Genomic DNA, 26,387 nt, shown 5'->3' on the forward strand with positions numbered 1-26,387 from the left:
GTTAAATGTTCAACTTTCACCTACCCTCTCAAAGGGAACCTACATGATAATCTATCTGTTAGGTCGCAGGGATCTATAAGGTTAAAGGTGTGAACAAGTACTTAGGATGGCACAGCAAGTTGGCATGGATCTTAAATGCCCAACTACCTGCTATTTTCCAGACAGCATACACCAGTTACTAAAAGCATGCTGATGCCTGTACCAAGGCACTGTCAAGAAAAATACAGTTTCCTAAGACACCAGTGATCCATAAGACTATTCAAGGAGGGTCTCCATTTTCAACCTGAAGTTTCCTTTGCTTGAAAAATTGGCAAAAATGTGGGTAAATATGGTTACTTGAATTATACTCATTTGCCAAGTCCTTTTTTTTTAAAAATGGGTTTCTAAATGCAATCAAAGCCCTCTTACTTTTAAGAACAGGTCAGAAAAAGAAAAAAAGAACAGGTCAGAATCAAAGAGTATGTTCGTTGGAACTATAGAACATAATGGTATTTTGGCTTGTTCAAGATTTTGCCACAAAATCTGTAAGGCAGAAGTAGGTCTCAGTCATCAAATTCTCTCGCTCCACCAACTTATACAAAAGTATAACTGTGGAAAACCTGATGCAGGACTCAATCCCAGGACCCTGGGACCACAACCCAAGCCGAAGGCAGACGCTCAACCATTGAGCCACCCAGGTGTCCCAAGGGACAGTTCTTGGATGTCATTTAAATTTTTAAAATTCCAAAATAAATAAATAAATTTTAAAAATTCCATCTATGACTATTACCATTATAAAACTCCAAGATTTACTTTTGGCTTATTTAACTGCACAATGCAGAAGAAAAATATAAGGAATACTACACTCTTACAAACTGCTCACATAAATACCGTGGGAAGCTTGCCCAATTATACCAGGGTATCTCCTTTAGCTCTGGTTTACATTGCATTTCCTCAGATTAAGTCCTGGTATGTGTGTTTCTCACTTCACTGTGGTGACTCTACTAATTCTTAAACTTCAAAACACAAAGCCAGGTCAATTTCAGAAAAAATATTGATAACCCCTCCCAAAATGAAAAGCTAACTATGGTATTTCCATCATATCCTAGAACATCAGTAAAGTCAAACTCTATAAGCCATAACTGCTCTAGAAGTATAGCTACAATGACTCCAAAAAGCACTTCACATTATTCTGAACATACAATTTTTTTTTAGATTTTTTATTTATTCATGCGAGACACACAGAGAGAGGTAGAGACACAGGCAGAGGGAGAAGCAGGCTCCATGCAGGGAGCCTGATGTGGGACTTGATCCCAGAACCCCAGGATCACGCCCTGAGCAGAAGGCAGACGCTTAACCGCTGAGCCACCCAGGCGTCCCCTGAACATATAATTTTTTAAAAAAGATTTATGCATGAGAGACAAAGAAAGAGGCGAGACACAGGCATAGGGAAACCATGCTCCCTATGGGGAGCCTGATGTAGGACTTGATCCCAGGATGCTGGGATGGTGACCTGAGCCAAAGGCAGACAGACGCTCAAGCACTGAGCCACCCAGGTGCCCCGCTCTGAACATAATTTTTGCTGTTTCTTTTATACATACAGCATGCAACCTGAGTATGAAAGAATGTACACAAAAATGTTTGTTATGTGGTAGCATAAATGTGATTTACTTTTCTTATACATGCTTTTTAACTTTTAAAAATTTTTAATAAAGTTAAAGTTTGTTAAATGACCACAAACATATACAGTAAGATTAGACCTACAATTCTCATATAAAACAAGAGACTGTATAAAAATGAATATACAAAAATAATATATACTATGTGTTTTATGTATATGTTTATATACATAAGTTATATATAACGAACACATTTGTATACACACACACATAGGTATCAAAAGCTTCAATTATTCTTTCTCATGTAGAAGGCAAAGTAATCTTACACATGCTCCAGTCTAAAAAAACAAAACAAACAAACAAACAAAAAAAAAAATGCTCCAGTCTGAACTTCTGACCAGGGTGATTTAGTTTAGCAATGATGTAAGTAGCTTTTAGACTGTATCAGGAATAAATGTAAAGATATCATTAGTCAATACTTTCCTACTCATTAAATTGTATAGCATTTTCCCCCAAGACTTCAGTACAAAATAACCTGCCAATGTTTTATACTATTATTAAAGCAGACTTATTTCTCAATGGAAGCTGAATTTTATTCTAAATCTTTTTTTTAAAAGATTTATTTATTCATTTATGATAGAGAAAGAGAGAGAGAGGCAGAGACACAGGAGGAGGGATAAGCAGGCTCCATGCAGGGAGCCCAATGTGGGACTCGATCTGGGGACTCCAGGATCGCGCCCTGGGCCAAAGGCAGGCGCTAAACCGCTGAGCCACCCAGGGATCCCTGAATTTTATTCTAAATCTTAGTGCTCACTTCAGTAGCACATATACTAAGATATTCTACATCTTAATTTTCTCTAATCTCCCTCAATGTTTCATCTGAAAACTCCTTTTTCCTCCTTTTTTAATAATGGTGGAATTTCTCATTCTTTTATTAGTATTTAGGCTTTTAGTATTCATCCTTACTCCAAACTGAAAAACCTAACTTTACCACTGAAGTGTTGTTCTGTCCCTGTTTATTATTCTTGGCTTAAAATGCTTAAGGATCAATTAATTGTTACAGAAAAAAAGAAAAAGTTAAATGCTTTTCAGTCATTTGTTTGCCCTATGTAGTTACATTGTAATTTCTAGTCAGTATATTTAGTATAGGTAAATAGAGAACAAAAATACAAACACAAGAACCTATTTTCTATCCCATGACACATCCCACACAAAAAGACAGTCTTCTTGCTTCCAAGGGTATTAAATTTCATTCAACAACAGATAAATAATTTTGCCCATTCTGAGAGCTCATTACAGCTGAAGTGTCTTATTCAATGTTCATTCCAGAAGTACTGGGTATCATTTCATTGTTTCTCAAGTTCCTTTTCATTATATCCTACATATGTGTAGTAAACACATTCAATTTTTCACTTCAAAATTATGAGACTTTATTTTATTTTTTTAAAGATTTTATTTATTCATGAGAGACAGAGAGAGGCAGACACAGGCAGACAGAGAAGCAGGCTCCATGCAGGGAGCCCGATGTGGGACTCAATCCTGGGATTCCAGGATCACGCCCTGGGCTGAAGGCAGGGGCTAAACTGCTGAGCCACCCGGGCTGCCCAATTATGAGACTTTAAAGGATGTATAAACTACTTTGAGTCATTTAATAAGAGAGAGGTATCAACAACATGATGCAAACATCACAAACTCAGAGCAGCAAAATCTAAATTCACAGAAGGGTGTGTTCAATAGGTCCATGTGTGTTAATTTTTGGCAATACAACAGTGATCATAGGCCCAATAGTTTTTTTTTAAGATTTTATGTAAGTCTGTATGTATTTATTGAGAAAGAGAGAGTGCAAGCACAGAGGGAGAGTGAGAAGCAGACTCCCTAATGAGCAGGGAGCCCGATGCAGGATACAGGGCTCCATCCCAGGACCCTGGGATCATGACCCGAGCAGAAGGCAGAGACACCTAATGGACTGAGCCACCCAGGTAGCCTAAAAGCTTTTTAATCAAGTTAAAATTATTTCCAGGATAACCAAAGTTCATGGCAGATATATATTGGTGACTGCCAGAAAAAACATAAGCTACCAGAATGAAACTGTATTAGGGGACCAATATAGGTTTCCCTTCCCCCTTCTGAGCAAGACACATTCAGGAGATGGGGGTCTCTGTTCCTTTTACCAACTATAAAACCAGAAGGTGGTACACCAAATGTTCATATACTGACATTTTAAATACAAATGCTCATTCACTTCTGGGTTCCAATCCCCATCCTTTAAGTGCTGGATATACCAATCAGAAAGAAAGTGCAGGCAATCTGTCAACTCACCCCTTCGGGTGAGTGAGCTGAGACAGATTTTCCAATATTCTATATACTATAGGTGATTTCAGAGCACAGGCCTAGAAAAGCTTTATTAAGCTTTCTTCAGATTAGACAAATCCTTCTTTTCCTATATTTTAAGGAAACTTGTTTCCTCACAAAGTTCAACTGAAGTTTGAATAAACTGAGTTTTAAGCTAAAAAATTCATTCTGGATTAGAAGGTAGAGGTAAAAGTGAAATAACAAAATAAAGAGGCACAAAAGATGAACAAGATTAACATTTTTCCCCTAAATTTAATCCAATTTTAGATAATTAAGATCTTAGTTCAAAATTTTTATCTTGTGAAAAGCAATATAATTTATTGACTAAGATAAAAGACAATTACCTTTTATCTTTTTTTTTACTCATTTTTTTTTACTCATTTTTTACTGCTGCCATCTCCATTTTGGACACAAGAGTGAACACAAGAGTTCTTAAGAAACACATCCCATTAACTACAACTCAACTATGTTTACTGCCACAAAGGAAAAATACACACACTTCTGCAAGGAAAGAAAAGTCAACCAAAACCCCTCATCATCTGTGGAAAGAATACTGAATTAGAAAACAGAAGACAGCTTACAGTCTGGGATACTTTTTATTCCTTATTCATATGAAAACTTCTCTGTGCCTCAGTTTCCTCCCCTGTGAAACATTAACACCATCTTCCCTTAAAGTCAAAGAGTCCTTGTAAGAATCAAGAAAATGTGAAGATTTTTTTTAAATAAAAAATTACAACAAAGACAAAGATTATGTATTATAATTGTAGCTCTTCTCAAATATTTGTTAATTATATTTGTGAACCTTAAACGATTGAAAAGCCATTACTTTAATGACTTCAAGCTCTTGTTCAACAAGTATTTTTTTAAAGATTTTATTTATTTATTCATGAGAGACAGAGAGAGAAGCAGAGACATAGGCAGAGGGAGAAGCAGGCTCCAGGCGGGGAGCCGGATGTGGGACTTGATTCCCAGACCTGGCATCATGCCCTGAGCTGAAGGCAGATGCTCAACTGCTGAGCTATCCAGGCTTTCCAACAAGTATTTCTTATCTAACTGTTACTTACAAGCCACTGTACTAGGCCCTACTGAGATATTACATATAGGTTCAAATATGTTACACAGGTATACTATGTGTTTGTTGTGCAAATAACATAGTGAGGAAGGGAGATTTTGATAAGTAAAAACAGGATGAAAAGTGTGAAATTTGCATTACTAAATGTTACACAAGGCATGTGTTAAAAAGTTAAACATTGTAACACTGTACTTGCACAGTTAAATAAATTTCCACCAAAACAAAGCTCCTTATACTTTTTATATGGGAGTGTAATTTAAATCCCCAAAGTGAAATTAGTTTTTAGTAAAATACTTCAAAAATCGGGATGGCTGGGTGGCTCGGTCGTTGAGCATCTGCCTTCAGCTCAGGTAGTGATCCCAGAGTCCTGGATTGAAGTATGCATTGGGCTCCCCGTGGGGAACCTACTTCTCCCTCTGCCTATATCTCTGCCTCTGTCTCTCATAAATAATAAAATCTTTAAAAAAATTTTTCAAAAATCAATTTCATCCTACAACTTGTCCCTAGATTTTGCCCTCCTCCAACATCTGCCAAAACGTCTGCTGAAAAAAACTCAACATAACAAATAAACAAAACCCCCTAAATTCAGAGAACTCATAAACTGTCTCTTCATTACTCTCTGTTAATACTTTATAACCTGTATGTGAAAACTGGATTTCTGCAGCATTCAATGTAAGCAGAGATTCAGCTCAAGAGCAGCCTAACAATTCTACTGGGCTGGTTGGGCAATAAATATAATTAACTACTCTTTTCATATGCAAAGCAATTCAAATCACGAGTAGGTTTACTATGGATGACAGAAGTAACACACAAATAAACACAAAAAGAGGAGGGAGACCTTAATAAGCAAATTAGATTACTGCCTCCTTTCATCAAATGGGCAAATAAGAATCTATTCTCAGGGTTAATTAGCATGAGGAATCCCTAAAGATAATGGGCTTTAGTTGTAACTAAGGAACTAGTAAAGTAATTTCATCCAAAAATCAAATTAAATAATTAAAGCCAAGTAGTAAACTTTTCATTCTCTAAGTGATAAAACAGCCGCAACTATTATCTCACATATTTGTTCAATCAGGAACTATTTAATACACACATATCATGAATTATACTAGATTCTAAGGATACAATGAAGAAGAAATCAGACAAGGCCCACTTCACATAGCTTACAATGTTGTGAGATAAGACAGGAAATAAACAAGTAAATAATTTCAAAAAGCAATTTAAAAAAATGGGGAGGGGCCACACTATTTTTAAGAACTATTATGAAAAAGCACTTCACAGCAAATATTTATTTACATTCCAAGTAAATAGGTCAAAAGTTTTGAAAAGGAAAGAAGCCAAGCCCTGCTCACTAGATGCAAAGATCTTTCATTGACATTTATGTTTCAATCTAGCCCAGAAAAGTCAGACTAAATAGGACCGACAACCAGACCTCACCTACTAGCATCTCATCTGATTCTGGTTCTTCCTTCATAAGCCATGGTCAAATCCTTCAAACACAACATCTCTTTTCCGTTAAGCAATTCCTGTCTGTACTTCCAAAAATTTTTTTTTTATTTTTTTTTTTTAAATTTTATTTATTTATGATAGGCACACAGTGAGAGAGAGAGAGAGGCAGAGACATAGGCAGAGGGAGAAGCAGGCTCCATGCACCGGGAGCCTGATGTGGGATTCGATCCCGAGTCTCCAGGATCGCGCCCTGGGCCAAAGGCAGGCGCCAAACCGCTGCGCCACCCAGGGATCCCTGTACTTCCAAAGTTTAAACCTAACACAAGTGTGCCCCAACTGTAGGCAAAAAACTGAAATATTTTGGGCAGCCCAGGGGGCTCAGCAGTTTAGCGCCGCCTTCAGCCCAGGGCCTGATCCTGGAGACCTGGAATTGAGTCCCACATTGGGCTCCATGCATGGAGCCTGCTTCTCCCTCTGCCTGTGTGTCTCTGCTGCACCCCCCCCCCCGGGTCTGTCATGAATAAATAAATAGAATCTTTAAAAAAAAATTGAAATATTTCATGCCCAAGAGAGAAAGGAGGAAAGTGAAGCTGTGTCAGAGGTGTAGGCCTAACAGTGCCAAGGTGAATTTCCAGCTTCAAATGGGCTGAGAGGTAAAGTTCACATCTTAAATAATGAAACAGCTTCGCTTACAGAGTGCATAATGAAGCCAAAAAGACCACCTGTGGGTAGTGGCTCAGCGGTTTAGCACCGCCTTCAGCCCAGGGCGTGATCCTTGAGGCCCCGGATGGGATGAGTCCCACATCAGGCTCCCAGCATGGAGCCTGCTCCTCCCTCTGCCATGAATAAATAAATTTTAAAATCTTAAAAAAAAAGGTTTCCTAGCATTAAAATGAATTTGGGTAGAATTTTACTTCTCTAAATTGCGTAAACTTAATATAGTACTATTTTTTCAATAATTTTATGAAACTACAAATATATTTTTTTAAATTTTTATTTATTCATGAGAGATACAGAGAGAGGCAGAGACACAGGCAGGAAGAGAGAAGCAGGCTCTATGTAGGGAGCCTGATGTGGGACTCAATCCTGGGTCTCCAGGATCACTCCCTGGGCCAAAGCCAGGCACCAAACCCCTGAGCCACCCAGGTGTCCCTGAAACTACAAATCTAATACAATGCCTGCAACAGTATACCTATTCTGAAAGTAGAGAAAAACTGACTGAAATTACGTGCTAAAGATGTTTTCTAACATCTAGTTATCTAATTTTATTTTATTTATTTTTAAGATTTTATTTATTTATCCATAAGAGACACACACAGAGAGGCAGAGACCTACGCAGAGTGAGAAGTAGACTCTCTGTGGGGAGCCCAATGCAGGATTGGATCCCAGGACCCCAGGATCATGACCTGAGCCAAAGGCAGACAACCACTAAGGTACCCAGGTGCCCCTAGTCACCTAATTTTTATTTTTTATTTTATTTTTGAAAATTTTTAAAAAAGATTTTATTTATCTATTCATGAGAGACACAGAGAGAGAGAGAGAGAGAGAAGCAGAGACACAGGCAGAGGGAGAAGCAGGCTCCAAGCAAGGAGCCTGATGTGGGACTTGATCCCAGGACTCCAGGATCATGCCCTAGGCTGAAGGCAGGGGCCAAACTGCTGAGCCACCCAGGGATCCCCTAGTCACCTAATTTTTAAAACTGGTCCAAAAGAACTCAAGGGATCAAAACATCTGCTGCTTCAGAGTTCTACAAACATAATTCAAATTATATGTATACTTGTTTTTTTTTTTAATTTTTTTTAAGACTTTATTTATTTGAGAGAGAGAGAGAGAGAGAGAGAGAGAGAGAGAACACGCGCGTGTGAGCCTAAGGGCAGGAGGGGCAGAGGGAGGAGAAACCGATTCCCCACTGAGTGGGGAGCCTGATGCAGAGCTCTACTGCAGGCCTCTGAGATCATGACCTGATCTGAAACCAAGAAATCAGACGTTTTAACTGACTGAGCCACCCAAATACCCCTATATTTGTTATTTTTAAGAGCCATAATAATTAGCACCACACATCAAATATTAAATTTCAAACATAGAAGCCATCATGAAACATGTTCATCATGAAATGGATCATGGAGACACTGAAATGAAGCTTCTCTTACCATCTCTATGCACATAGGAAACTTAGGGCACTTTTGAAATATGTCACTTATTGGGAAAACCAGAGCTCTGCACAGTGCCTTTTGTTAATACAGGCACATAAATGTCCACTCATTTAACACTCTACCAGTGAACACACTAATAAAAGTACCTTACATGTCTGGCTCCATTAAATATCACAGCAAGCTCAGGTGCACCTGCTCAGTATATTGTCTCATTACAAAAAGTAACTCGGGATCCCTGGGTGGCGCAGTGGTTTGGCGCTTGCCTTTGGCCCAGGGCGTGATCCTGGAGACCAGGGATCGAATCCCACGTCAGGCTCCCGGTGCATGGAGCCTGCTTCTCCCTCTGCCTATGTCTCTGCCTTTCTCTCTGTCTCTCTGTGACTATCATAAATAAATAAAAATTAAAAAAAAAAAAAAAAAAAAAAAAAAAAAAAAGTAACTCAATAGTGCTTAGTAAAAATATAAGTTATAATATTGCATGACATAATTTAGTGTTTAAGTTTTGAGTATAGTTGATAGTGACTCAAACTTCAAAAAAATCTCCTACAGAATTATGAGATTCTTATTTACTTATTTCTTAGTGACTGTACAATCAAAATAAAAGAAAATGAAATGCTGAGGCTGATACATTAGTGTTCAAAGTAAGACAGAACTAAAAAAGGATCTACCTGTTAAAAAAAGTTTGAGTATACTGATCTCATCCAACACGCTCATTTTACAGATAAGAAAAAAACTAAGAAATGGGCAGGTCAAATGACTTACTTAAGGTTATAGACTTACTTAGGTTCCACCACGATTCAGAGGTGGAACTAGAATTTTTATTATACTGTATGGTCCTATTTAACAAAGTTCTTGTCCTAGAATTAAGTAAGGCTTCTAATTAGAGGAATTTTACTTTGTCCCTAACACCGTTAGAAACTCAAAGATGTATTTTACACAGTTAATTGAGCCTAACGTATAATGAAGCCTCAAGTATTATGAAGTCTGTACCAGGTACAATGCAGCTTACATTCCAAGAAGGTAAGTAAAGTTGAAAAATTACTATGATAGATGATTTTTGTATAAATGGGAGAAAGGGATATAGATACAAAGGGTACAAACTTTGTTATAAGAAGAATAAGCTCTGAGGATCTAATAATGTACAGCATGGTGACTATGGTTAACAATAGAGCATTATAGACTTGAAAGTTGCTGAGAGTAAAAAAAAAAAAGTTGCTGAGAGTAGATCTTTTAGCTTTCTTACTCCTCTCCCCACAAAAGTTAACTATGTGAGATAATAGCTGTGTCAATTATCTATCTCAATCTTGGTAATAGTTCCGTAATGTATATGTATATTAAATCATGACACTTAAAAAAAAAAATAAATCATGACACTTGTACAGTTTAAACATATACAACTATAGGAAACCCAGAAATGGACCCTCAAAACTCTATGATCAACTAATCTTCGAACAAAGCAGGAAAGAATACCCAATGGAAAAAAGTGAAGTGAATGAAAAAATAAATGGAGTTGGGAAAATTAGACAGCCACGTGCAGAAGAATGAAACTAGACCATTTTCTTGCAAATAGACTCAAAATGGATGAAAGACCTAAATGCGAGACAGGCACCCATCAAAATCCTATCGAAGAACACAGGCAGCAACCTCTTTGACCCCAGCTGCAGCAACTTCTTACTAGGCACATTTCCAAAGGCAAGGGAAACAAAGGTAAAAATGAACTATTAGGACATCAAGATAAAAAGTTTTTGCAGAGCAAAGGAAACAGTTGACAAAACTAAAAGATGACCTTCAAAACGGGAGAAGATAATTGCAAATGACACATCAGATAAAGGACTAGTATCCAAAATCTATAAAGAACTAATCAAATTCAACACCAAAAGAACAAATAATCCAAAAAGAAATGGGCAGAAGACATGAAAAAATATTTCTCCAAAGAAGACACACATATGGCCAACAAATACATGAAAAAATGCAACCATTCAGCATTAGAGAAATACAAATCAAAACCACAATGAGGGACGCCTGGGTGGCTCAGTGGTTGAGCGTCTGCCTTCGGATCAGAGCGTGATCCGGGGATCTGGGATTGAGTCCCACATTGGGCTCCTTGCAGGAAGCCTGCTTCTCCCTCTGCCTGTGTCTCTGCCTCCCTTTCTCTGTGTTTCCATGAATGAATAAATAAAATCTTAAAAAAAAAAAAAATCCACAGTGAGATACCACATCACACCAGTCAGAATGGCTAAAATTAACAAATCAGGAAACGACAGATGTTAGCAAGGATGAGAAAGGGGAACCCTCTTACATTGTAGGTGGGAATGCAAGCTGTACAACCACTCAGGAAATCAGTACGGAGGTTCCTCAAAGATGAAAATAGAGCTACCCTATGACCCAGCAATTGCACTACTAGGTATTTACCCCAAAGATACAAATGTAGTGATCCAAAGGGGAACCTGCACCCCAATGTTTATAGCAACACCCACAATAGTCAAACTACAGAAAGAGCTCAGATGTTCATCAACAGATGATGAATAAAGATGTGGTATATACATATACACATATACATGTGTATGTATATATACACAGAATATTACTCAGCCATAAAAAATGAAACCTTGCCATTTGCAAGGACATGGATGGAATTAGAGGGGTTATGCTAAGCAAAATAAGTCAATCAGAGAAAGAAAATTATCACATGATTTCACTCATGTGGGATTTAAGAAACAAAACAGAGGAGCACTGGGGAAGGGAGGGAATAATAAAACAAGATGAAATCAGAGAGGGAGACAAACCATAAGAGACTCTTATCAGAGGAAACAAACTGAGGGTTGCTGGAGGAGAAGAGGGTAGGAGGATGGGATAACCGGGTGATGGGCATTATACAAGTGATAAATCACTGAACTCTACCTCTGAAATGAGTAATACACTATATGTGAAATAAATAAATGGGGGGAAATAAATATATACAATTATATTTGTCAATTATTCATTCTCCAATAAAGTTAGAGGAAAAATGACAGGGGAAGGGGTGGGGGGAGAGAGACTAAACCTCCCCCAAAACAGAAGGAGAGTTAAGTACTATAAGAATAGTACTGTGGAAATTCAGAGGATGGCAAGATTATTTCTGGCTGGGAATGAAAAAATGGTTCAGATTTATTAAGTAATGAAAGATTATTCCATTGTTAGAAGTTATCAGAAAAGAGGGATCCCTGGGTGGCGCAGCAGTTTAGCACCTGCCTTTGGCCCAGGGCGCGATCCTGGAGACCCGGGATCGAATCCCACATCGGGCTCCCGGTGCATGGAGCCTGCTTCTCCCTCTGCCTGTCTCTCTGCCTCTCTCTCTCTGTGTGACTATCATACATAAATAAAAAAATAAAAAAAAAAGATTTTATTTAGTTATTCACGAGACACAGAGAGAGAGGCAGAGACATAGGAGAGGGAGAAGTAGGCTCCTCACAGGGAGCCTGATGCAGGGCTCAATCCCTAGACCCAGAATCACAACCTGAGCCAAAGGCAGACGCTCAACCACTTAGCCACCCAGGTACCCCCTAATTAATAGGTTAAAGAAAATACAGAGGCCAGAGAAATATACTAAATGAAACCATAGGGAAACAATCGAGACAAATCCAGAATGTGGTACATTCCACAATATGCTTCAAAGTACCAATGTTATAGGGAAGAAAAGAGGAGGAGCTATCTAGACTTTAAAAAAACACCAAAAAATGTAATGTCTAAGTGCTGAATAGATCCCAATTTGAAAAAATTAGCTACAAAAGGGACACCTGGGTGGCTCAGTTTGTTAAACATCTGCCTTTTGCTTAGGTCATGATCTCAGAGTCCTGGGATCAAGCCCTGCTTCTCTCTCTCTCTCTCTCTTTTTTTTTTTTAAGATTTTATTTATTCATGAGAGAGAGAGAGAGAGAAGCAGAGACACAGGCAGAGGGAAGCCCAATGCAGGACTCGATCTGGGGTCTCCAGGATCAGGCCCTGAGCTGAAAGCGGCACTAAACCACTGAGCCACCCGGGCTGCCCTAAGCCCTGCTTCTCATTCTCCCTCTGCCCCCTTGTGCCCTCAAATAAATAATAAGTAATTTAAAAACAGCTATAAATGACATTTTTGGGACAACTGGTAGATTCTGATTATGGACTAGATCTTAGGGAATAGTTCCTATTCTAGGGAGTAATAATGGTATTTGCATACTGAAGTGTCAGATCTGTACTCTGCTAAGCGCACACACACATATACACACATTGTTCAATCTATTTTTTTTATTTTTATTTATTTATGATAGTCACACACAGAGAGAAAGAGAGGCAGAGACACAGGCAGAGGGAGAAGTAGGCTCCATTCCATGCACCGGGAGCCCGAAGTGGGATTCGATCCCGGGTCTCCAGGATCGTGCCCTGGGCCAAAGGCAGGCGCCAAACCGCTGCGCCACCCAGGGATCCCCACATTATTCAATCTAATGTGTATTCAAATATTTGTTGTGTTAGTCTTTCCATTTTCAATTGAAAATTGTCATTAAAAAATGTTTTAAAAAAGAATTAGATATAATCTTGACAAAGATGATCTAATCCATGCTCTTCTTCCAACAATGTAAGAAACTGAGCCTTAGGGGCACCTGGCTGGCTTAGTGGTTGAGCATGTCTTTGGCTCAGGTTGTGATCCGGGGGTCCTGGATTCAAGTCCCACATCAGGCTCCCCACAGGGGCCTGTTTCTCCCTCTCTGTGTCTCTCATGAATAAATAAACAAAATCTTAAAAAAAAAAAAAAAAAAAAAAAGAGAAGAAAAGAAACTGAGCCCAAAGTACCAGAGCTAGGGCAGCCCCCGTGGCCCAGTGGTTTAGCGGTGCCTTCGGCCTGGGGTGTGATCCTGGAGACCTCGGATCGAGTCCTGCATTGGGCTCCACTGTGGGAGCCTGCTTCTCCCTCTGCCTGTGTCTCTGCCTCTCTCTCTCTCTGTCTCTCATGAATAAATAAATAAAATCTGAAAAAAAAAAAAAAAAAAAGTAATGCAGGCCTTTTCTGAAGAGACTAAAACTCAGGCAGGTCTGCAAAATCTTAGCATAAACTCTTTCCATGCGCCAGAAAACTAGGACCCAAGAGACAAAAACTGATCTGGGACAAATACATACATGTGCATGTAAAAAAGACTCTTTTTTTAAAAAAGTAATCTTTATTAAAAAAAAAGTAATCTTTATATCCAATGTGGGGCTTGAACTCACGACCCCAAGAATAAGAGCTACATGCTCTTCTGACTGAGCCAGCCAGGTGCCCTATGTGCATGTAAAAAGCTAAAGACATTTCTTATGCTTAATATGTGACAATATAACTTTTTTTTTTTTTTTTAATGGAACGTGGACCCTTGTGTTTATTTCATTCTGCTGTGATGATCCTCGTGCCTGTTTTAATCTCAGCACTTTCAAGCCTTTTGTTTACTGTACCTTTGTATAAAGGCTTATTCTTTCTCAAGATGGGTTTGGCTATGCAGGATCTCTTGTGATTTTTTTTCTAAGATTTTATTTATTTATTCACGACAGACACACAGAGAGAGGCAGAGACACAGGCAGAGGGAGAAGCAGGCTCCATGCACCGGGAGCCCGACATGGGATTCAATCCCGGGTCTCCAGGATCACGCCCTGGGCCAAAGGCAGGCGCCAAACCGCTGCGCCACCCAGGGATCCCACAATATAACTTTTTAAAATTACAAATGAAAATCTGTTAAAGATCATAACAACTTAGTACATCAGAATTTTATAGAAAATAACCTCAGATGCAACATTAAATGGGAATGAGTTTGCTAGGTACACACAAAAAACAAAGAACAAAAAAACCCACTTAAATAGTATCACCTATGTATTATCTCCCAATTTGGTCTATTAATTGTGGCAATTAAGCCTTCCAAAAATCTGACACCACCACTTAATAACCTCGTATTTCACCTATCCCCATCACAAACTTCTTGCCAGTCCCCCCAAAATGCCAGTTTTTTCATATTTCTATACAAGTAATTTGCATACAGAATGACCTTTTGCTTTTTCTCCATCTACTCCTCTTTCAAGACCAACTACTTATGCCACCTCTTCAGTAAAGTTTTCTGACCCTGCTCCTCACTACTCCATGAACTTCCATAATACTTTTTTCATGTTATAGAAGCCTTTAAAACTTTTCCTAATTAAATATATGGTTTCTCCCTTAGAGGAAGAATCATAATCTACTTGACATCACAAAGGAGGCCTTATTTATATCTCTACTTATGGTTTAGCTTAGAGTGCTGGCAGTTAGAAACAATGGAGGTTGTCTATTTTTAAAAGTTCAGGAACAATCATCAACCCATCTAAAAAATAGTATTGCCCTGAGTTAAAAGTGATAGTTTATCATAAAGCAAAACTAAGTGATCTGGACTGCTACTGTGCCCCTTTGATACTCTTGTCACATAGTCGACAAGCATGGAAACCGTCTGAACTGATACAAAGAAGTATGCTCCTGCTTATTATGCCTAGGAGCCAATTTCAATAAACACAAAAAAATTATCTGAAGGGTTTCCTGTGAGGACTTAATCAGAAGAGTCCAAAAGTCACTGACTCCTTACTTAGTGAAGTCTTAGAGAAATGTGTATTAAGACCTCACTCACAGGCAGCCCCGGTGGCTCAGCGGTTTAGTGCCACCCTCATCCTGGGGTGTGAACCTGGAAACCCAGGATCGAGTCCCATATCAGGCTCCCTGCATGGAGCCTGCTTCTCCCTCTGCCTGTGTCTCTGCCTCTTTCTCTCTGTGTGTCTCATGAATAAATAAAATAAAATTAAAAAAAAAAAAAAAAAAGACCTCACTCACACTCAAGTAAAATTCACTTAAAATGACTTTTACACATTAGGATTTCTTTTTTTCTGGGTGCTTGAGTGGCTCAGTTGGTTAAACGTCTGCCTTCGACTCAGGTCATGATCCCAGGGTCCTGGGATTGAGTTCCACATCAGGATCCCTGCTTAGTGGGGAGCCTGCTTCTCCCTCTCCTTCTGCCCTCCCCCCACCTCCTGGCTTGTGCTCTCTGGTCCTATCAAATAAAAAAATTTTTAAATATATAAATATCTTTTTCTTTAGACATCTAAATTTCAACAGAAATTCCATTTCTGAAAAGAGAGTTATAATGGAAATACCTAAAAGTTTTATTGCAAACATGCAAAAAATGGCATTTACAACATCCAATGTATATTCAGCAATATTCAACCTCTCCACTCAATATATGGAATATATTCAAAAACAAACTTGATTTTTGCTGACTGCAAGTCAAAGTAGCCGATGCAAGGTGAATACATGCTGATTGTTCTTGACCAACACACATGCATCTTTAAGTACATACGCGTTAGTAAAGTCTCAACCTATGGTCCTTGAACTACCAGTGAATCATGAGGAGCTTGCTGGTAGCCTAGTATGCCCGATAAGCAGAAGCAGAAAGCTGGGTAGGGATGGTGAGGGGCGGCGGGAAGAATCAGGTGCAATGGTCCACCAAATGAAGATAAACCATTCAGCTGGTCTGCAGTAAGGAAAAATGAGAAAATCACTAAATCAGCAAATTGATCACCATGCCCAATTAATATGATCATGTTGTTTAATGAAATAAACCTATTGCTTTCTTGCAATAAGAGAAGAATGTTGTTTTGGTCCAGAGACACAAGAGAGATAACTATTAATATAACGGCAAAAGTTCTTTATTACAAGTGATTAACACTCAATAATTATTCTTATCAGAAGACTCACCTGGGTATAGTACTACTAGCAAGGTGCTGTCAAAGCTTTGCATTTACAGTAAAAAAAAAAAAAAAATCAGATAAATTTAAAAACAAAATCCAGATGGATTTTGATGGATTAAAATTTTTACATAAGAAACATCAGCGTTATAGACTAGGGCTATCAAAAATCAGAAGAATGAAGATTCTCATCACTTCTATTTTTTTTTTTTTTTATTTATTCATGAGAGACACAGAGAGAGAGGCAGAGACATAGGCAGAGGGAGAAGCAGGCTCCACAGGGAGCCTGATGTGGGACTCCATCCCAGGACCCCAGGATCATGACCTGAGCCAAAGGCAGGCACTCAACCACTGAGGCACGCAGGCGTCCCCACTTCTAATGTCTTATAGATTCTATTCAAAGTATATAGTACTTGCAACTGATTCCTAAGTAAAATGAGATGAATAAAACAGCCCATTTTATATCCATAACAAGAATCTTTATTTTTTTATTTTTTTTGCGAGAATCTTTTTTAAAAAAAAAAAAAGATTGTATTTATTTATTTGCGAGATCGAGAACACAAGCAGGGCAGAGGGGCAGAGGGAGAAAGAAGCAGACCCCACCCCTGCCTGCCTACTCCCTGCTGGACAGGGAGCCCGATGCAGGGCTCGACCCCAGGACACTGGGATCATGACTTGAGCTGAAAGTAGACGCTTAAATGACTGAGCCACCCTACATAGCAAGAATCTACACTCTACATAGCAATAATCTTTTTTTTTAAAGATTTTATTTTATTTATTCATGAGAGACACAGAGAGGCAGAGACACAGGCAGAGGGAGAAGCAGGCTCCATGCAGGGAGCCCGACGAGGGACTCGATCCCAGGTCTCAAGGATCACGCCCTGGGCTGAAGGCAGTGCTAAACCGCTAAGCCACCCAGGCTGCCAGCAAAAATCTTTAAAAATGAAAAAAAAAATTAAAAAGAAAATTTAAAATGCTGTTCCAACATACATTCCAAGATAATCTTGACTAGGAAAAAATGTCAATCCTTTATTTGCTAGAAAATTGAAAACAAAATGGGACTAGCCCAGTGGAAGGTAGCTTATTAGGTAGGGGCTACAACATCCCATGTCAATTTTTAATATAAACTCAAGTGCTTAAATCTCTTCCCAAAGAGGAGTCTCCATATCTCAGTATTTTCCTACTGGAGCATCCTTTACCTAAATTCATTTCTCATAACCTACGTATCCAAAGTTCCACTGGATTTCCAACTTAGACTTTCTTGCCGCCTATTGTCCTTTTGGTCTCTCACCACAACTATATTCCTCCTGCTAAAATCAAGCACCCTCTACTTTACATCAAGTAAATGCCTCCTGGGGCACCTGAGTGGCTCAGTGGGTCAAAAATCAGACTCTTGATTTCAGCTCAGGTCATGATCTCAGAGTGGTGGGATCTAGCTCTGCATCAGGATCCTTGCTTAAAAGGGAGTCTCTGCTGGAGATACTATCCCCCTCTGACTGATCCCCCCATTCTCTCTCTCAAATCTTTTTTTTTTTTAAAGGTAAATGCCTCTTATTTCACAGTATGTGTCTCTCCAATAGGTATAAAATTTTATATACATCCTACTTACAAAGCCTCGGAGCTACCAACCCAGGAAATATGAAAAATTTTTACTTCTACTGTCACTCTTGGGATAAGCCCAGACTAAATCTTCAGTCCTCCTCATGCTCAATTCTGCTTCATTTTTAATTACAGACACAGCCCTAAGAGTAGAAGCATAAGAAAATTCAGAAAACAACCTAGTCAGATGGTGTATAAAATATATGGGACAGGGCAGCCCCGGTGGCACAGCGGTTTAGCGCTGTCTGCAGCCCAGGGCGTGATCCTGGAGACCCTGGATCGAGTCCCACGTCGGGCTCTCTACATGGAGCCTGCTTCTCCCTCTACCTGTGTCTCTGCCTCTCTCTCTATGAATAAATAAATAAAATCTTAAAAAAAAAAGAATATATGGGACACTGAAAATATGTAAGGAAGAAATATGAATGATATTCTTGGTGAAGAAAGAAAAAGTTTCTAGAGAGAAATGTGTTTGTTCTAACATACACCAATCTCAAAAGGGCTATTGGTATATTCTAGGGCTGAATGCTCCGAAGTCTATCTTTGAGTTTCGATGTAACGAACTACAGGTAGAATTTCTCCAACACAACACTAGAATGAGTAGTTAACAAACCAAATTATTTTCTGAAATTTTAGGAATGATCTGTGTTTCACAGGCAGACTTGATTTCCCATGTTTCCCAGTAATTTAACAAAATTCAGTATACTCAGCACCTACTATGGTCAGGTCCTGATTAGAGGTGATCACCTCATTTCTCCACCATCTGGAATTTTCATGACTCAGTTCTTAGTACCTTCCTCCCCTTTTCACTAACTTAACAGCAATCATTTATTTTTATTCCTTCAGTCAACTCCCCCAGCTGACTCCAAAATCCACATTCATAATCTGAACATCTAGGAGTTCTATATCTGAATTTCTGCACCAACCTACATGATGTCCCAACTTAAAAATTCTGTCAGTTAATCCTTAACATACTGAAAGGCAAACTAGAGCTTGCCCCAGATAGTTCTTAGTCCCCAAAACCTACCAAGTCATCTCAATATTTCTGGTCACTCAGATTCACAAATATGGGATTACAGATTTTCCTCAATTTATGATGGAGTTACATCCCAATAAACCCATCATAAATCGAAAACTATAAGTTGAAAATGCATAATACAACTACCCTACAGAACATCACAGCTTAGCCTAGTCTACCTTATATGTGCTCAGAACATTTAACATTAGCTTACAGTTGGTCAAAATCATCTAACATAAAGCCTATTTTTTTTTTTATTTATTTATGATAGTCATACAGAGAGAAAGAGAGAGAGGCAGAGACACAGGCAGAGGGAGAAGCAGGCTCCATGCACCGGGAGCCTGATGTGGGATTCGATCCCGGATCTCCAGGATCGCGCCCTGGGCCAAAGGCAGGCGCCAAACCGCTGCGCCACCCAGGGATCCCCATAAAGCCTATTTTATAATCAAGTGTCAAATATCATAAAATTTATTGGATAAAATAAATTTTAAACAGAATGATAAGCCTATCTGTTGCTTACCCTCACATGCCCTGACGCATGGCTGACTGGGAGCTGCAGCTTGGCATCACAAGAGAGTAGCCTACTACCTATCACCAGCCACAGAAAAGATCTAAATTTAAACTTTGAAGTACGGTTTCTACTAAATGTGTATGTATCACTTTGCACCATCATAAAATTATAAGATCGAAAAATCATAAGTTGAGCCATAAGTCAGGAACTATGTGTTTTACTTTCTTTTATGTATCCCTATATCCAATAAATTACCAACTCATGCCATTTTTTTCTTAATGGGTTCCTCCCTTTAGTCTCTTCTCTGCTGTAATTAATCCTGTACCAGTGCTTCTCAAGCTTTAACATGCTAGGAACCATTTGAAATTCTTATTAAAATGCAGATTCTGATTTACTAGGTCATGGGTGGGGCCTGATTTTCTGTACTTCTAACGCAGGCACGCACGCCCAGGTTACTGCAAAGCTTTGAGCAGCTCAGATCACGGCTTTCTTTTATTCCCTCAGCGCCTGCACAGTTTATCCTGTGGTATATTTATCTGTTTACATAATGTTTTATAATTTTTTCATGTGTGCATATTTTAGTATCCTTTCCTTAAAAAGGATTTTGACATACTCAAGAAATAAGATCATGATTCCTTTTTTGGAACAACAGTAACCAACCCAATGTTGGGCATATTGTGGGTACTCAATGCCTGTTGATTGTAAAATGCTTCTGCAGAAAACATAACAATCATCTCTTAAGAGCTGAAGTAGGTTTATAGATTACTTTTGTCAACTTTAGAAAAACCATTCACTGCTAATCAACCTTTTCATCACGTAAGACAGAAAATAAAACAGCTTTCTATTCATAGTTAAGAAAGCAAATGTTAAGTTAAGCTTGTGAATTATTGGTTATAGATTTATTCTTTCTCCATCAGTGAAGGATTACATATACATTTAAAACAAAAACTAGAAGCCCAGTCAGCAAACGAAAAAATAAACTGGACTTCATTAAAATGACTCTTGCTCTCAGGGTGCTAAGTTCAAGACCCACATTAGGTGTAGAGATTGCTAAAAAAAATTAAAATCTTTTTTTTTTTAAGATTTTATTTATTTATTTATTTGAGAGAGGGAGAGAGAGCGAGCGCACAGAGGGAAGAGAAAGAGGTGGAGGGATAAGCAGACTCGGTGCCAAGCATGGAGCCTGATGCAGGACTTGATCTTATAACCGTGAGATCGTGACTTGAGCTGAAATCAAGGGTCAGATGCTTAACTAAGTCACCCAGGTGTCCCTGAAAAATAAAATCTTTAAAAAGAAAAAGAAAAAAAAATTAAAGACAACCCCAAAATGGGAGAAAATATTTGCAAATCATCCATCTGATAAGGGTTTAATATACAGAATATATAAAGACCTCCCACAAGAGAACAACAAAAAACCCAAAACTCAATTAAAAAATAGGCAAAGGAGTTAAATAGACATTTCTCCAAAGATAAACAAATGTTCAAAAAGCACTTTAATTAAAAGATGCTCAACATTACCAGTCATTAGGGAAATGCAAACCCAAACCACAGTGAAATACCACTTCAGGTCAACTACAATGACTATAATTTTTAAAATGGGAGAGAACAAGTGTTGGTGAAGATACAGAGAAACTGAAACCTTTGTTGCTGGCAGGAATGTAAAACAATGAAGATATTATGGTTTATAAACGCTTACAAGTTCCTCAAAAAGGTAAACCATATAACCCAATAAGAATTACCATATAACCTAGCAATTCCACTCCTGGTATGTTATATCCAAAAGAATAAAAAATAGACATTCAAACAACTCTTTGTACACCAAAGTTCATAGCCACTGAATCACAATAACCAAAAGTGAGAACAACCCAAATGTCCATCAGTAGAAGAATAAACAAAATGTAGTATATACATAGAATGGAATAGTATTCAGCTATAAAAATGAGGTACTGATACTTGCTACCACAGGATTAACCTGAAGACGTTATGCTACGTGAAATACAGCATAAACAAAAGGATAAACATTGTATGATTCCACTTATATGAAATATCTAGACTTCATAAATTCATAGAGACAAAACGTAAACTTAGAAGTTACCGGGGATTGGGAAAGAAGGAGCAGAGATATTGTTTCATGGATCCAGGGTTTGTCTGGAGAGATGAAAAATTTTGGAAATACATAGTGGTGATGGTTGCATACTGTGAGTGTAATTAATGCCACTGAATTGTACACATAAAAATGGTTAAAATGGCACAAATTTTATATGTATTTTACCACAAGTTAAAAAAATGAAACTAGAAAAAAAAGAGAAACTAACATTTTTTTTATTATGGCCCCGAGTTCAAGTTCTGACTGCCATTTGTAAGCTATGGGTTTTGTTTTGTTTTTTTTTTAAGATTTATTTATTTATTCATTCAGAGAGAGCGAGAGAGAGGCAGAGACACAGGCAGAGGGAGAAGCAGGCTCCATGCAGGAAGCCCGATGTGGGACTCGATCCCGGGTCTCCAGGATCACACCCCGGGGCTGCAGGCGGCACTAAACCGCTGCACCACCAGGGCTACCCAGCTATGGGATTGTTAAAACAAGTTAATTTCATCCAGCTTCACTCTATCCATAAACTAGAGACATATTACTCACCTCTCAGAGTTGAAGACTAAATGAGAAAACAATCACTTAGCACAAACACTTGTTACATAATAAATACTGGATAAATGGTAGTTATAATTTAAAAACCACTGTTCAGGGCAGCCCGGGTGGCTCAACGGTTTAGCGCCGCCTTCAGACCAGGGCGTGACCCTGGAGACAGGGGATCAAGTCCCACGTCTGGCTCCCTGCATGGAGCCTGCTTCTCCCTCTGCCTGTGTCTCTACCTCTGTGTGTTTGTGTCTCTCTCATGAATAAATAAAATCTTAAAAAAAAAAAAAACACAAAACACTGTTACTCATCAAGTAGGTAGTCTACAAGGCTGCTATAAATGGATACCCAGAAGAACTCCATGATATTAAGACATTCTGAAACAAAGAAATGAATGCCCAGCAGTTACCCTGCTATAAACCTGGAAACTTGTGACCACCAAGGGTTGGTCCTCTTGGGCTACCACTGAACGTGCAGAATAAATGATACACCCAGAAAGTGAGAACCTACTTTCTACATCATTACATTCATTAAAAAGGTGAACAAAATAAGAAAAGCTGGTTGGCTGTCTTCAACTAACTTCCTTTTATTGTTTTTTTCCCTATATACTTATTTTTAAAAATCATGAGATTTAATTCCTTAGCTAATGCCATGGACTAAATAAGGCCTTGTCTAGAGGTCCTGAGTTCCAACCCCAGCATCACAATGTCATCATAATAAGGCAGAGAACCATACAGAATATGTTGTCTAAAAAATGTTCTAGCATCATGGAAGCTTGGAGTGAATGGATAAAATAATCTCCTATAATGTATATATTTGTCTTGATGAATAATATTAAGTGTTTAAAAAATGGTCAAACTAGCTGAAACTCAAAAACAATTCTAGGCAAGGTGTGCCAAAGGAAGATACTACAAATGATTCCAAAATAACATAGAACACAAATCTTATCATGTGAATTAAGCAATATCTGTATTCTACCGTCTTTTGCAAAAATTTCCCAAATTCCTTCAAACAAGTAAGGAAGTTTTTCTCATGTGTGAAATTAACTTGCATTCATACGCAAAAGGCTTAGATCCAGGGGGAAAGAGAAACTACAGTATCTCAAACGGCCAAAAAGTTTTTTTTAAAAGTCATTTTTTACTAAGGCCAGCTGATACTCGAAACAAACTCATCTAAAATGGTGATTTTCAACATTACACCGTGAATGTAATTAAAACTGTCATGAAAAGCATCAGAAGACTTTTTACTTCATGTTGATAAAAGAATTTTTCATAACCCAAACGTCCAGTTTAGAACTATAAACCATTATGTTTGAAAAGCAAATGATCTGTGTCAAAACCCTTAGGAAAATTAGTTTTTCTCTTCACAACAAAAACCTACCATAAAAAACAAAAACTATTTAATGTGTTAACCACTCACCTGAGCTAATTCCTTTAAACCACAATCAACTCTTAACTATCGTGACAATAATGATGAATAAAGGCCTCCATAATTAAATTCCAGAAATAATCATTTTATCCTATGCAACTCCTTCCTCGACCCCAGTTACAAGAGGCCCATACTTTCTCTTCAGGAGAAAATAAAGAGGTTTGGTAGTTGGTGTTCTTTTTTCTAAACTTTACCTTGGAAAGATAGCGAAGTTTAAAGTCCAGAGAACTCAGTTCTCAAGGAAACTGATACTATGGCTATCTAACTAGACACCACTAGTAATAAATTACCAAAAGCTAAGACACTTCATGCTTTTAAAGGCCCATGCTACTAATGCAGGGCTGGTCATAGGTCACATCACCAAAAGGCTTAAATAAATTGGTTCAAGTTCATTACCAAAAAGAGAAAAATGTTTACTATAATTTTTAAATGAGTGCAAAAAAAAAAAATTAAATTGAAACTAAACACTACCTACAGCTAGTACCATTACATTTTGGTATCATTAGTGATCACCTCCACTGCAGGAAGAATCACGGCGACGCCCAATTTAACCTTACCCCAGAGCCGGTTGAAAATCATGCCCCTTCTATCTCCTGCTTTGTGGTCACCGAGGAGCTCACTGCTAACGTGCCACCAAGTAAATGCACTACTAAATAGCGTTTTCGGGGACAAGTTGGTTTCAAGACACGCTGCCCTGAACTCTCCCACCGTGTGCCCAGGATTTAATCCTGCAGGAAACCCACGGATTTTAACGAAGTGGCAAGCCACAGCACCACGTAACTCACGACATCCATCAGCCAAATGTTAGGTGTATTCAGTTTACAGATGGAACTCAAGCGAGAGGGAAAGCAACTGGTCGAAAGCGAGTTTAAGAAAAAGCTGTAAACCCTTTCATCCGCAAACAACTTAGTTTAGGAAGTTATAAATATGCTCCACATTCTGGGACATCTAACAGAAGGCTGGCACAAAGCCAACACCGTCATCTCTGCTATTCCTAGCTGTTTCTTCCTTCACTGTAACGTTCGTTCTGCCCTCCACACGAGCTGGCGTGGACTCGGCCAAAGATCGCTCAAGGCAGGCAGAGCCAGCTCTAGGACCGCGCCGCCGCGCCGCGCCGCGCCGCAAGGCCGCCGGGGCTCCGCGGCTCCCCTCGGCGCAGCGCGTTCCAGCGCGTTCCGCGCTAGGGGAAACTTTGAGAGCCCGACCCTCCTGGGCTGGGTCGCGCTCCCCATCCCTACTTCGGCCCTACCCATCCTGCCGTCCGTAGGGCCGGGGGGAGCCGCACGAGCCCCCGACGGCCGGCGGGCCGCACGCCCGACGCCCCAGCGGGCAGCCACGTCTTCCTCGGGCGGACTGTTTCCCCGCCGCTCCCTAAAATAACGCGTGTGGCCACTCGAGACGTCCCCAGCCAGGCTCCAGAAACTTGCGGGTTTAAATGGCCAAACTGGAGCCAACCAGGGCAGCTGTCATCTGAAACTCAGGAAAGCTGAGACCGGCCAGCTCCGCCGAACCAGGGATGTGGCGGGGCCCGTCGGAGGGAATGCCGAGGGCTCGCTCCCCCCCGCCCCTCCCCTCCCCGCCCCCGCCCCCGCCCCCGCCCCCACCCGTGCGCTTTTCTGCAACCCCAGCGCCGCCATCCTGCTCCTGAATAATTAAACGGGGTGGAGAGGGAGTGGGGTGGCCGAGAAAGGCAGTTTCCAGCCCGAGTTTCCCGAGCCCAGGCGGAGCAGCCGAGAGGCCGAGGGCTACGTCCCCGGCGAGCGAAGGACTTTCCTCCGGGGCCGGGAGGGCAGGGGGCGCCCCCGAGGCCCGCGGGCCGGCCGGAAGCGGAGCGCGGGGCGTGACGCGCAGGACGGGATGACAAAGGGGCGCGGGGGCCCCGGCCGCGCGGCCCGCGGGCCCGCGGGGGCCGGGACAGGTGGCCGGGCCTGGCCGGGAACAATGGGGGGCCGAGGCTGCCCCCTGGCGCTCACCTACCTCCGGTGCCCTCCGAGTTCTCGTTGAGGCTGCCCGAGGAGTCGTGCTGGGCGCCCACACACCCGCCCATGGGGGCCCCCGGCGCCTCGTCCGCCACCTCCGGGCGCCCGTCCGGCCGGCCGCCGCCTCAGCCTCCGCCGCCGCCTCAGCCGCCTCAGCCGCCGCCGCCGCCGCCGCCGCCGAGCCCCGGACAGGCGCGCCGCTCCGCTCGCCCGCCGCGGCCCAGCCTCCGCCCCCTCGCCGCTCCACCCACCGCCTTGGCTCGGCCCCTTCCTCCGCGCCCACTTCTACCTCAGCCCCCGGGCCGCCCGCCCGGCAGGCCGGGCCCGCGCGCCGCCCTGGCCTCCGGCTCGGCCCCGCCAGGCCGGGGCTGGCCCATCCCGGGCGGGCCGCAGCGCCCGCCTCGCCTCGCCTCGCCCCGCCCGCTCACGGCCCCGCACCCCCGCGTCCAGGCGAGCCCCGCGCCGGCGCCGCCCGTCCGCCAGGCCCCATCGGCCCCCGCCCCGCGGCGCCGCCCTCCGCACCCGCGGCCTGGGCTCCGCGGGCCCGCCCGGAACGACCGGGGGGCGGGGCCGCGGGAGGCCGCGCGCTGATTGGCTGCGGGCTGGGGCCGCGAGCGCAGGGCTGGGGCGGCGGGGGCGCGGAGGCGAAGCGGGGATCCGTCCGGGGGCCGAGGCCGGGAGAGGCGGCGAGGAGAGAAGAGAAGGAAGGGGAGAGGCGGGAGGAGGCAGGAAAGGAGGGACCAAAGTGGGAAAGGAGAAGTGGAGGGGGTGAAATCGAGTTTCTGGCTCCTGCTCGGGCGTCAGCCTTTCTCTTTCTAGTGGAAGCGGGTCGGAGGGGGCGCAGAGAAGTAGTAACAGA

General features: G+C 41.1%; 1 protein-coding gene across 1 annotated transcript in view; it reads right to left on the bottom strand.

Annotated features, from left to right (window-relative positions):
* Nucleotides 1-25,954, bottom strand: part of UBTD2 (ubiquitin domain containing 2) — a 70,785-nt gene extending 44,831 nt beyond the window's left edge. Inside the window, exon 1 of the mRNA XM_041749634.1 lies at nt 25,527-25,954. Coding sequence (XP_041605568.1) covers nt 25,527-25,596 — 70 coding nt within the window. The 5' untranslated portion in view covers nt 25,597-25,954. The remainder of the gene's footprint in view (nt 1-25,526) is intronic.
* Nucleotides 25,955-26,387: the final 433 nt, after the last annotated feature.

Source organism: Vulpes lagopus, chromosome 3, assembly GCF_018345385.1.
Source record: "Vulpes lagopus strain Blue_001 chromosome 3, ASM1834538v1, whole genome shotgun sequence".
Taxonomy (NCBI): domain Eukaryota; kingdom Metazoa; phylum Chordata; class Mammalia; order Carnivora; family Canidae; genus Vulpes; species Vulpes lagopus.